The sequence below is a fragment of the Lytechinus variegatus genome, chromosome 10, assembly GCF_018143015.1.
Source record: "Lytechinus variegatus isolate NC3 chromosome 10, Lvar_3.0, whole genome shotgun sequence".
In the NCBI taxonomy this organism is placed as follows: domain Eukaryota; kingdom Metazoa; phylum Echinodermata; class Echinoidea; order Temnopleuroida; family Toxopneustidae; genus Lytechinus; species Lytechinus variegatus.
In genome coordinates this window covers 5,691,437-5,705,093 of record NC_054749.1, presented here as the reverse complement: position 1 = coordinate 5,705,093, position 13,657 = coordinate 5,691,437, and the positions used below count along the sequence as shown (strand labels likewise).

General features: G+C 35.3%; 1 protein-coding gene across 2 annotated transcripts in view; it reads right to left on the bottom strand.

The window, feature by feature from the left end:
* The window catches only part of LOC121422266 (sorting nexin-8-like), a 33,002-nt gene that overhangs the window by 17,416 nt on the left and 1,929 nt on the right, over nt 1-13,657 (bottom strand). For both annotated transcript variants that reach the window (XM_041617182.1, XM_041617183.1), the window contains exons 2-7: nt 11,046-11,170; nt 5,644-5,776; nt 4,361-4,554; nt 3,275-3,392; nt 2,073-2,194; nt 901-981 (exon numbers count right to left, since the gene is read on the bottom strand). In XM_041617182.1, coding sequence (XP_041473116.1) covers nt 901-981; nt 2,073-2,194; nt 3,275-3,392; nt 4,361-4,554; nt 5,644-5,776; nt 11,046-11,170 — 773 coding nt within the window. The remainder of the gene's footprint in view (nt 1-900; nt 982-2,072; nt 2,195-3,274; nt 3,393-4,360; nt 4,555-5,643; nt 5,777-11,045; nt 11,171-13,657) is intronic.

The window sequence follows — 13,657 nt, the reverse complement described above, 5'->3', positions numbered from 1 at the left end:
GTTTTCTCACCGATACCACGCAGGTAAGCAAATTTTATTACTTCTTGCTTTTCCGTCAAAATCTTACGAAGTAGCGTCGATGTTGCATCGTGTTTGTGAGTTTGTAGAATCTATCGCTACGTGAACAAAGTCAATTGATTTCCGGGTTACGGAGCATACGAGGCGCCAGCCAATCACGTTCTTGATACCATTTTCAGTTCATCATAAGCCGAAAATGGTAACACGATCGTGATTGGCTGGCGCATTTGACGCTTCGAAACCCGGAAATCAATCGACTTTGTTCACGTAGCGATAGATTCTACAAACTCACGAACACGATGTAATATCGACGCTACTTCGTACGATTTTGACGGAAAAGCAAGAAGTAATAAATATTTGCTTACCTATGCGGTATCGGTGAGAAAACAGATCCTCTGAGAATATCTTTTATAATTCATATAAAATATAGAAAAGTGGAATTGTAGGTCAATTTTGGTACGAGGTGACAGAGTATTGCAGACTTGTTTCGATGGAATACTGCGTGGCGCACGGGAGGCTTGTAATGCGCATGCTTACTATATTTTCATTCATAAATTGGCCTGCATCGCATTGGCTTGATGACGTCACCAATGGGGTTTTTCCACCAGTCATATTTCGAGCGACATGATTTTCGGGTACCCGCCCGAAAATTACCACGGGTACCCGAAGAGAAAAAAACCCGAAAGTCCCAGGCCTACAATCAATCGTACGATTGATCACTAACCTTATGTGTTACAGGACCCTGATCTAGAGCTACCATGTCTACCATGATGCAATGACATTTAACCATGGTTTCACAGTTTTTCACACAAAATAAGTGTTCACCGCAACTACTCTCATTTATCTTTAAAAACAACAACAATAAAGTAAAAGAATTCATACCTTGGCCTGGGCAGCTAGCTTGCTGGTAACAAATTCATCAGGTATACCTCTAAACTGTTCCTTGATTCTATGTTGCATGTCCTAAACAATACAAAAAATGTTGTTGATCAACATAGGATGCTACTCTATGAGGGACCTAATCTCATATCCATTAAACTTACTGAAAGAACAGTCATACATGAAACTGTCTTTAATAAACTGTCAACAATATTGTGATTTATTATGGTAATCCATAAGCATGGAAAAATACTAGGGGGATCAGGGCAATTTCGCCCCCAAAATGCTAAAAAGACCCCTGGAAAATGAAACTGAAATAGAGCCCCCAAATTCCCCATTTACTGCCATTTTAAAGATTATATATAAAATGTTGAAGATTTAGGCAATTGGTTAAGGAATGTAGCCCCCCCCCAAAAAAAAAAATAAATAAATAAATAAAAAAAAATAATATTTTGCCTGTCAAAAAATATGGATTTTTTTAAAGATTGAGCATAAAAAAAATTACATTAAAAGAATTTAAAAAAAGTTACATTTTCAGGAGAGTGAAAACAAGGAGTCCCAAAATTGATATTTTTAAACATGATTGTATACATTTGGACCTGGCATATACACTAGTTCCTTCATTTTGGGAGATAGAGATGTGGAATTTAGACAGGATATAACTCGCTTTCTTATCTAGAGATCAATGTAAATATTGGAATTTTTAATGAAATTAGGTGTCAAACATCAGTTTTAGTTAAGACTTGGATAAATAACATTCAAATCAAGTATGATTTCATTTCATTTATGTTCACAATACAAATCATTTACAAAGCAACATACCAATACAGAAGGTGAAAATAGAGGGGGATGACAGGGGGAAAAAATACAGGGGGGGGCTTAGGTCGATATCACTCCGAAAATGTTCAAAAGAGCCCTTCTAAGTAAAAAAAATACCCATATTACTGCAATGTTAAAGCTTATCCAATAATGATGCAGAATTAAGTATTAGGTTGTGGAGAGTAGCCCCAAAATATTCAAAATTATTTTTCAGCCTGGTGGGGGCCATAAAAAGCACTCCAGGAGAGTGTTTCATGAAACAAAGTCAGTGATTTTCACTGGCAACTTTGCCCTGAGCCAATCAGATGGAAGGATTTCGGTAGCTTATAACAATACTAGTCATGCATCATACTTACTGATCCTGAAAATGTAAGGAAGTACCTAACAACCTCGCTTCGATGGAACGTAGGATGTCTGACGACTAGTGTTAAGAACCTGACCAAAGATTTTCTCCTCTGCTCAATGAACTCACGATTTGCTGTGAAAAGGATAATCAAAAGTATATATATGCAGGTCAATTTTACGTGGGGCTGCAATCTTTGAAAGGTCTGGGCCCCGTCGTACAAAGAGTTACAACTGATCCAATCAATCGTAACTCTATGGAAATCCTTCAGTGTCGTAATTTTTTCTACAGGAAATTTGCAAAAGTCCTTTGTTAACAAAGGCAAAATTGTCAAGAAATCAATGAATTTATGGACATAAAAAAATATGCATTTTAGATGGTGACTTTGTTGGCTTTCCACAGTTGCAATTGATTGGATCAATCACAACTCTTTGTAAGACTGGGCCCTGGGGCCCGTGCAGAAAGAGTTGCAATCAATCGCAGCTCTAAAAATCATGCGCAACTTGATTTTCAACCAATCAACAGCGCGCATTTGGGACTTGCGATTGATTTTTAGACTTGCGTTTAAACGCAACTCTTTCCGCAACAGACCCCACATCTGGGGAATATTCTATGAAAGGACTTGTTTTATCCGATAGTCACCATAGTAACATTGTTTCTCAGCCAATCAAAAGGAAGGAAAGTTGTCAGATGATGAAATGCTTCCCAGTGCTCAGTGTTTAAGAATTCAGTACTTATCCCTCAAAATTCATATTTTTGTTTGGTATGACCCAGTGCCTTTTTCGACTGTGTTTATGCAGCCAAATGCACAATTCTTTGCAATACACTAGATCAGTTTAGACGGAGCTGCCAACTTGGAAAGGCACATAGATGCTCAGTGAAGAAAAGGGTGTACATGTCGCCTTACTGGAGATTACAAAACAATAAATGGCTAAATGTCAATAATAGTAATGACATTTATAGAAAAAGTTCTTGTATACCACAGATCACATTACTAGTATAACTATGATTATAACATCTTTGTGCACTTCCAAACGACTTGATATACCCTGACAATTAGACCAAATGGTTAATACACAAAGAAATTGTAGACAAACTACAATTAGACCATGTGTGAGGTGACTAAACACAATAGACCAAATGGCAAATGACCTCCCAAACAAACTGTTTTAGTGGTAAAAAATGTTCCAACAACTGAAGAGCTAAAATGCTTACCTCCTAGCATCTTTTTAGGAGGGAGACGGGGCACCATTCTGTAAGGATAGCAGTTAATCAACATATCACTCATTGCTGCAAAGTCACTGTATCTCCTAAACACTGTTGATTTGTACATCTGTAAAGAAACAAAAAAAAACATCAAAAAAAGTAAAATTGGTAACAGAATTATCCTCTAGTTCTGTTCGACTCGAATGTTGTTGAAATGCACACATAATTGTGGGCACATCTTGGTCTAGTGGTTCTGAGTTTCGCCTTTCAAACAGAGGGTCGTGGGTTCGAATTCTAGCCATGGCGTGTTTTACTTCAGCCAGAAATTTATCCACACTGTCCTGCTCTCAACCCAGGTGAGGTGAATGAGTGACCGGAAGGATTTATTCCTTGAATGCACTGAGCGCCGGTGAGAGTAGCCCGAGCTCAAGCTGGGGTAATAATGCGCTTTGTATCATCAGGCGAAAAGCACTACATAAATCCAGCTATTATTATTCATTATGTACCAAAAACATCCATAAGTTTAAAATGCCATCATTCACAGAATCAGTATTTTTTCATAATTATTACTGTACATAATTTGCATAATTTTCTTTTACATAGGTAAGGCTTTGTTTCTTTCTTAGTTTAATTAAGTACATGTACAAGCCAACTATACAATGACTTTTGTGATCTCTGACTCATGACCCTACACTGTAACCTTTACCAAGATCGAGTTTCAAAGGCACAGGTGGCAAGATGATCACTGGTGACATCTTCATACTCAAACATTTGTCATAATCATTATTATTTTCTCCATAAAATTGTACTTTAATATCCATTTTAAAGATCCCCAATGCTAGAATAGGAACCAGTCACTATGTAAATATTTTTTTTTATTATTTTATATTAACAGGACAGCTTTGTTAATTTGATTGTTTCATTCCTTCTGTATGTTGAATAAATAAAATGAATACTGCTACTAGTGTATAAAGTGCAAAATTTACAATTTATAGTGGCCTAAGAGCATGAAGTGCTAAGAAATGAAATAATTTCTTTTTTCAGAGGATTGTTTTTTTGAGAAATTTTTTTTTTTAATCTTTTGAAGAAACTTACTCTACTAGATACTTCATACTCGACGTGTTTGAGAAGCAGACCCTTTTTCTCAGGTATGAGATCAACCGTTACATGATCAAGTGCACTCAGTTCGGCATAGTTGTAGTTTAGGATGTTAGGCGCTCTTTCCCTTCTCACATGTTGACTTAACGTCTTCAAATCTGACAGGTCACCAAGAGAGGGCTTGGGAAGCTCTACAAAAATAATAAACATTTTCCAAGATTGAATGGTTATGAAAGCTGCAATGCTACTTACATAATGTACACAAAATGAAGGCAAGAATATGGTGAATTGCTGATAGAGTGTTGGGGAAGCTCTACACCAATAATTACTATTACCAAGATCAAATGGTTATGAAAGCTAGCTACATGTACAATGCTACTGACATAAAATTAAGGCAAGAATTTGGTGAAATACTGATAGAGAGTGTTTGGGAAGCTGTCCAAAATGATGAATATTTACAAAGATTGAATGATTATGAAAGATCCAATGCTACTTTACATAATCAATATTTAAGAATATGATGAAAGAGAGGCTTTGGGAAGCTCTGCAAAATAATAATTGATATTTACCAAGATTGAATGATAATGAAAGTTACATTGCTATTTACATAACATTTAGGCAAGAATTGAGTGGAATGCTGATACAGAGGGTTTGTGAAGCTCGGCAATAATGAATATTTACCAAGATCGAATGATCAAGAAAGCTATGTGTACTTACACTGTACATAGTGCAAGAGTTAAGTGAAATGCTGATAGAGAGGGTTTGGGAAGCTCTACAATAAAAATTCATATTTACCAAGGTTGAATGCTAAATATTAAAGGTTGAATGTATTTTTTCTTTTTTTTCAAAATAAATGTAATAACTCAAGCTTAGATGGCATAATTGGCCCAAATTTTTCAAACTATCTGCTATGAACTTTTCTCTTGCTTTAAATGAGAATTAAGTAATTTACACGCAGTTATGGCTGCATTAAGTGCAGGGGCGTGAGTGGTCAACAAAAAAAATAATCTGAAAAAGCTGAGGAGTGTTGAAAAAGTCTGAAATAGAACGAGCTCCCATTCTTTTAGCGCAGAGGAAAGCCCCAAAAAGCTGAAATTAAGCTGAAAATCAAAACCAAAAAAAATCTGATCTGATAAAAACCTGAACTCTCACACCCCTGTAAGTGTCAAATGAGTGGATAAATTGAACATGTCCTGTTGAAAAATTGTGTCACAAGTGGCTATCCATAGTTAGATCGCAGCACTGAGAGTTTAAAACAATATGGGAATATAGGGGTTTACCTTGGCCTGTGTAGTTTTCCAAGAGTTTAACATTCGGTTGCTTCCCTTGCTGAGCTAGAGCTGTGAGAGCTAGAGCTTTATACAACCCTCCTCTCGTAATGAAGCCTTGCTTGCTATCTACAGAATCCCATATCTGCAGTCAACATGAAATAAGAAGGGAGAGAGAATTATTTATAGACCACAGGCTTTATAACACCTCTTGCAGTCTCGCCTGCATGACACAATTCAATACAACAGGAATACTGATTTTGAATTTTTATCAAACATTTTCTTTGTAATTTGTCTACTAATTTTCTGCATTACTCCGATGTGCTTAAGATCGCATGCTCGAACTGTAATGAAAATCATAAGTCAGCAAAAAAATGGGACCAGTGAGATTCGAACCTGCCATCTACTGCTTGCCGGGCAGCGACTCAACCATCAGGCTATTCTGGTTCAAGGCCAAGTCACGATGAACTGGAATACGAATACACTCCATCCTCTTCTTTCTTACTCATAAATGCAAATGCAGTCCGCCGCGGTGGACAATAGATAGTAAATAATGAGGCTATAATAGGAAACAAGTGGAATGCCTCTGGCCGTCTCACCTGCATCACGCGATTCAACATACATGTAGCAGCAGTGCTGACTTTCAAAACTACAATAACTCGCACAAGATGTTCAGTGATACTTGGTTACTCTTATTTCTACGTTTTATGAACTAGACAAATACACTTACAGAGATAGGATGGTAATTTAACAAATACCCCCAATGTGGCCAAAATTCATTGACCTCACATGACCTTTGACCTTGATCATGTTACCTGAAACTTGCACAGGATATTCAGTGATACTTGATTACTCTTATGTCCAAGTTTCAAAAGTCAGATCAATAAACTTACAAAGTTATGACATCTGGTAATTCAACAGATACCCCCATTATGGCCAAAGTTCATTGACCTTTGACCTTGGTCATGTGACCTAAAATGCACACAGGATATTCAGTAATACTTGATTACTCTTATGTCCAAGTTTTATGAACTAGACCAACATACTTTCAAAGTTATGATGGTAATTCAACAAATACCCCCAATATGGCCAGTTTATTGACCCTAAATGACCTTTGACCTTGATCATGTGACCTGAAACTTGCACAGGATGTTCAGTGATACTTGATTACTATTACATGTATGTCCAAGTTTCATGAATCAGATCCAAAAACTTTTAAAGTTTTGATTGTAATTCAATAGATACCCCCAAATCGGCCAAAGTTCATTGACCCCAAATGACCTTTGACCTTGGTCATGTGACGTGAAACTCATGCAGGATGTTTGGTGATACTTGATTAATCTTATGTCCAAGTTTAATGACCTACATGTAGGTCCATATATTTTGTAAGTTATGATGACATTTCAAAAACTTAACCTCAGGTTAAGATTTTGATGTTGATTCCCCCAACATGTTCTAAGTTCATTGACCCTAAATGAACTTTGACCTTTGTCATGTGAATGAAACTCTAATAGGATGTTCAGTAATACTTGATTAACCTTATGGCCAAGTTTCATGAACTAGGTCCATATACTTTGTAAGTTATGATGTAATTTCAAAAACTTAACCTCAGGTTAAGATTTGATGTTGACGCCGCCGCCGTCGCCATCAGAAAAGCGGCGCCTATAGTCTCACTCTGCTATGCAGGTGAGACAAAAATGTTCTTGTTTTCATTCATCCTTTGAATAATCTTTTGATAATCCAAGGCAATGAGGGGAATGTGCACTTCAAGGAATTAGAGATGACATGAGAAGACCTTTGAACTTGATCCAATACCTGAAATTTTACACAAATAATGGCTTCTAATATTCCTTTTCTTGATGGAGTAATACAACAAATTCAGATGAACAATTTTTTTCCGAAAACAAATCATTATTTGATAACAAACCCAAAGCTCATAGACCTACTACATGTACTGTATATATAGCATGACCTTTATCTTTGCCAAGGAAACATGTAATTCCTTTATTATCATAATTGATAAACTCTTTTTTACTATTACTATAATTATATAATAATTTTCATTTAATGATTTAAAAGTAGATGCATCTCAACTTCAATCAATATTACACTAAATGTACTGTAGGCCTACGCCTACATGTACTACAATTCAAAATAACATGTTAATCTTATTAAGCGAATAAAATATGCATAATTAGGTCCCTACAGGCTACATGTACATTATAGGGAAAAGTGCAATTAACACCTATAATTATCAAGAGCATCAGAAAGATAGTCTAAGGACCTGTCACACAAAGGTTTGACATTAATCACTAATTTGAAAGACAAATTCTCATTGGTTCCTAGTCTGTCTACTGAACAAAATACGCATGAGAGGATGATATTGATTAGACCATCTCAATTAGCGATTAATCGCTGGTCTTAGTGTTACGGGGCCCAGGGATAAAATTTATGTGTAATGTATGTCATCAGACAATATATCGGTGTACAGTATGCACATACTACATAAAACACTGTACATGTACATATATTGAAGAAAAGGTCACTACATTTACTTGTACTTTAGTCACATGTTCCATGAAGTCAACAGGTGCTCCAGTGATAATGTAAAACAGATGGTTTCACAAGTCAACCTTAAGTGCATGGGCTTAATTTTCATGAAGGGCTACCATCACTTTTACAGTGATTTTAAGTCAGAGTTTCAGCTTAATGGTGAAAAAATATCCTATTTTTCTTTCATAAAATTTTCGAAAAACACAAAAAATCATCACTCTTACAAGTTTCATAAATCCTATGTAGTGTCACTTTCCCCCTTAAAATTCCTACGAAATAGGACAAAATCCTACTACATACTGTAATGGGCAGATCTGTTTACTGTATAAAAGCACTAGAGCAACAACAAAAAAAGTGGATAATGTTTCTCATAGACATACATGTACATGTACCATAATTGAACATGTTAATAATCAAAATCATGTAAAATGTAGTCAAACATAGTTTCTGTGCATTCTAATTGGCAAAATCTACAAATTTCTAATATAGGGCACTGTAAGAAACTTACAATCAATTCCACATTGATTTTGTGTCCCAAACTCAAGCATAAAACAGTTTGCAATTAAATGCTCATTACAACTCAATTTCTTTTATTTTCTCTTTTTCTGAAAAGGAGTTGAAATCAATTTGCTACATGTACAGTTAAAATCTATACATGTATGTATCAATTGCAAATTATTTTCTTGTAACATCTCAAATACCGTAATGCCATTTTACTATCGCTTTAAATTTTAATGAAAAATATAAAATGCTAATACATGTACTAGTGCATTCTATATTAATCACATAGTATTTTAGAAACATCATCATTGAGATCATTTAAATCTTTTGTCATTATGCAATAAAATATCTATTTTGAGGGTGTTCAGTTGTTCTTTAATAAATTCATTAAAGCCTTATGCTTATTTAGCAAAACTAGACATTTTTACAAATGAAAGCAGCTTGCCTTTTTTGTCTTTGGAGGCATACTACAATGTACATTGTACGTATTCCCATAATAAAAATCCCTGAGAATTGGACATGTAAATAGAAAAACTTTAATACACAATGATTAGTTCTAAACAACTTCCTGCCATCACAGATTTCCTGTTATGAACCTTGTTTCCTGCTGCTAGGTATGTAACTTTAAAAAAAAAAAAACAGTACTTACGTGTACAGTAGTATACATATAATATCTCTTGAACCCAATTAATAGCAACTTATTCACATTTATGCACTCCATTCACATTGGCCCATATTCTGAACTCTGGTTTAACTTAAACTACAGTCTAAATCTCTGGTTTAACTATGGCAAGCCAAATGGGACATCAATTTCTATAATTAGATTATCAATATATATATATATCATCACACTTGGCATTCAAATTGTGGAAAAATTCTTGAAATCATAATTACAAGACTTCTTCACTATTCAACTATGAGAAGCATCCCAGGAAACACATTTATAAGCATTAAAGGACAAGTCCACCCCAACAAAAACTTGATTTGAATAAAAAGAGAAAAATACAAGCATAACACTGAAAATTTCATCAAAATTGGATGTAAAATAAGAAAGTTATAAATGGCATTTTAAAGTTTCGCTTCATTTCACAAAACAGCATTATGCACATCTCGGTCGTTATGCAAATGAGGAACTAATGACATCACTCACTCACTATTTCTTTTGTATTTTATTATATGAAATGTGAAATTTTCTCGTCATTGTCATGTGAAATGAAGTTTCAAATTCATTCCTCCCTGAACACGTGGAATTCCATTATTTTAACATTTTGTGCTTCAGGCAAGGAGGTCCTAATCGACAAATTCGTAAAAATTGAAATATTATATAATTCAAACAATAAAAAACAAAAGAAATAGTGAGTGAGTGACATCATCGACTCTCTCATTTGGATGTAACTGGCTCGTTCATATACCTATTTTGTTAAAAATAAGCAAAACTTTGAAATGTCATAACTTCCTTATTTTACATCCGATTTTGATGAAATTTTCAGCATTGTGCTTGTCTGATATTTCTCTATTGATTCAGATCAACATTTTTCTGAGGTGGACTTGACCTTTAAAGCTTACACATTTTTTCACACTCAGCTTCCCGTCATTTAGACCAGACTTAAGTTAAATGAGGGTTCAGAATCCTGGCCATTGAGTGTAAATGTCCCACATTATCTCTCAGTAACTAATCACCAAATTGATGATTATTATAAAGCCAAAAATCATTCATAAATGGAATTTGAGTCAACCAAAAAAACAAGAATCCAATGCCATAAGAATAACATTGCATGTAAAAGTGTGCCTCAAAGCTGTTTACAAAGCTAAGGAAAGGGCCACAAATGCTAAATTTCTTATAATTAAATACAAAAGAACAAAGGTGGGATATAAATGCTCATCTGCGGCAATTATACCAATTGGTCCAGCAGTGTACCTGTACATCCAGATCAAAATCCCAATCAATTTGCTCAATCCATGTATTTCATGAAGACAGATACATGTATGCAGAACTGTTCCATCAATAAATGCAAATTGACCATTAAAATGTCATAACTTTGTTGTTCCTTGTATGATTTTGATCAATTTGCTTGTCTGAATGTTCTTTATCGATTCAAATCATATTATTTTCAAATGGAGTACCCCTTTAGATTTTATTTTTACCATGTGCTGGCCAGCAGGAGGGATATAGTTTTCCAGATCTTGTTTACATGTATATGCAGTCATGTTTTTAATGTTGTTAATTCTCAATATCTTTTAGGCCCCTACTGACTCTGCCACAGTTAGAATCGGGGTCATGTCACTCACGAATGCCACCATATGAGCCCTATGAGAAAGAAGCTACATTTCTTCGAAGAAAGAGAAAGGAATATACTTACCGTGCTAAGGGTATTCTTGGGTAAGCTCGACTTGATTAGGATTTTGACAAAGAGATCTCGATCAATTCGATCCTGCTCAGGACAAACAATGTCGTAGACTTCGCGGTAGTATGGGGGCACCGAACCTGAAAATACAAGGTTGAGAGAATGTTAGACTGAAAACTTCACTGTTTCGAAGGAGTAGTGGTGGTGGTTCACACAGCACTTAACTTCATCTATGGGGAAAGGGAGGAGCTGCCACACCCTTTAAATTACTACTTAAATCCCACTTTAATGGTGGGAACAAAGCACCAGAATGTAAAGTAACTTCTCATAAATATAATCAGCTTAAAGGGAGTGTCCAGGCTGAAAATATCTATATCTTAATAGAGTAAAATTCACAGAGCAAATGCTGAAAATTGTATCTAAATAGGATAACAAATAAAAAAGTTATTAAATTTTAAAGTTTATCAATATTTTGTGAAAACAGCTATATGCACATTGTCATGAATAGAGCTAATGCACTTAATCAGTTGTCAATCCAATTGTTTTAGTTCTTGGTAGAAAAAAAATTGAATAAACCTAATTTCAAAATAATAAAATACAAAAGAACAAGTGGGGATATGAAATCATCAGCCCACCTAATGAATATTCACAAAGACATGCCTAAAACTTTTTCACCGGAATAATGCAAATCTTTAAAATTCAATAACTTTGTCCGATTTTGATCAAATTTTGAGCATTTTGCTCCGTGTATTTAAATTGAGTTATAAATATCTCCAGCCTGACCCATCCCCTTAACAGTTTCTTGAAATACATGTATGTGATGTGTAATACAAAATTTGATTATAAACAGACAGGATTCCGTTTGTCATCAAGACTTATGCACATGCACTATTTCCTCGTGAGCCAATCAAAACAAGTGTTATATTGGTTAAAATTTTAATGTTGACTTAGAACTACATGTAGCGCTAGCAACCAGAGTTGACCAAAGGACAACTCAGCCCCGCCTTAAAAACAAGACCAAGTTGTCCCACCTGCTTTGTGATTTTTTACTTCACAAATTTGTGTCTATTTTTGTCTTAATTACAAAATTTCTTTTAAGAATTCTCAAGGAATATGGTAAGATTGATGAAAATATTCTTCACTTTCTATAACTTTGTTCTCATTGAAATAACAAAAAATTGTAATTTGAGATCTAATCGTCTAACACATTAACCCAGAAGGTAATCATAGGCTCCAAAGGTAACAAATACTAACATGGGTATCTACGAGGTTGGGGTACCAAAAATACCTAAAAATAAAATATAAAAAAAAGAAATCTCAATTCTATGGATGAAGGTCTAACAGACTAAAAACAGCAGAATCCTGACATCAAGGCAGTAACCAGACCCTCAAAAAAGGGGAAAAAGGCCACATTCATTCACTCACTTTCAAAATTGCAAACAAAACTGGCCAATCGATATACCAATGGCGCATGCACAAAATAGACTTGGCCAAATTCCCTCGGTACTGTATATTGATCGGTGAAGCGGGCTGGAGCTCTGGATTAGGTCTACATGTATGTATGTGCTTTTTCTACAACTCATGATCCCCATACGCACACATGTATTTAAATCTTGTATGAACATTTTTGTGGAAAGTTCGTGAAGTGCACAAAATTACACTTTTTGTTATTTCAATGAAAACAAACTTATAGAAAGTGAAGTTGTATTGATAATGGAAAATTGTTTCAAGAAGTTTCATAAAAAAAGAGAAAATAGACACAAATTTGTGAAGGAAAATCAAGAAACAGGTGGGGAAACTTGGCCTAGCTGTTTTGGAGGCGAGGCTGAGTTGTTCCGAACAAAAGAGAGACAGCCTTGCCAAAAATGCCAGATGTAGACGTGTCACTCAGTCTTATGTCAGAAGGGGTGCACGGCCAATTTGAAAGAATGTCTCCCATGTGGGAGATTATCTCCAATATCTGAGACTTTGGTATTAATAATTTGGGTATCCAATTTCAGAGTGTCCAATTAGGGAGACCAATTAGCTTTGTTTACAATTGCTGCAAAAACGATTACCTTGGCGGCAATTGGAAATGTGATAAGCAGATTCCTCATGAAAAATTACCCCATTTCATCATCTACTTTTGTTTTGTTTTTAATAAGGATACACATAACAAATCGGCTTCTGACCTCAGAGATACAGAGATTTGGATGGAAAAAAATTATGTTCTTGTTGGTGTTGTTTCTTTTGTCTTTTTGCAAAGCAAAATCTCTGATATGGGAGATTGTTACCCTTACTGGAGAGAGTCTCCCATATTGGCAGCCAACATGAAGTTCCTCACACATACAAATAATTCGCTGCCGATTTCAAAACATCGCATGCATGAGGATCCGAGCTTGGACCAGATCCGGTACCTTGCGCGTATCGCATCCGATGATTTTAAATTGGCAGCGAATTATTTATATGTGTGAGGAACTTCATGTTGTCTCTAAATCACCAATTTTGAGACTAACAGAAGCATGGAAAAGTGAAATTTTGTGTAAAGTAAGAATATTAGTTTTGTCTTTAAAGTAGTGCTGTAGCCGAACTGCCGAACCGAACAGCAGTTTGCCAAACCTGTTACTTCCGAACCGGACCGAACGCAA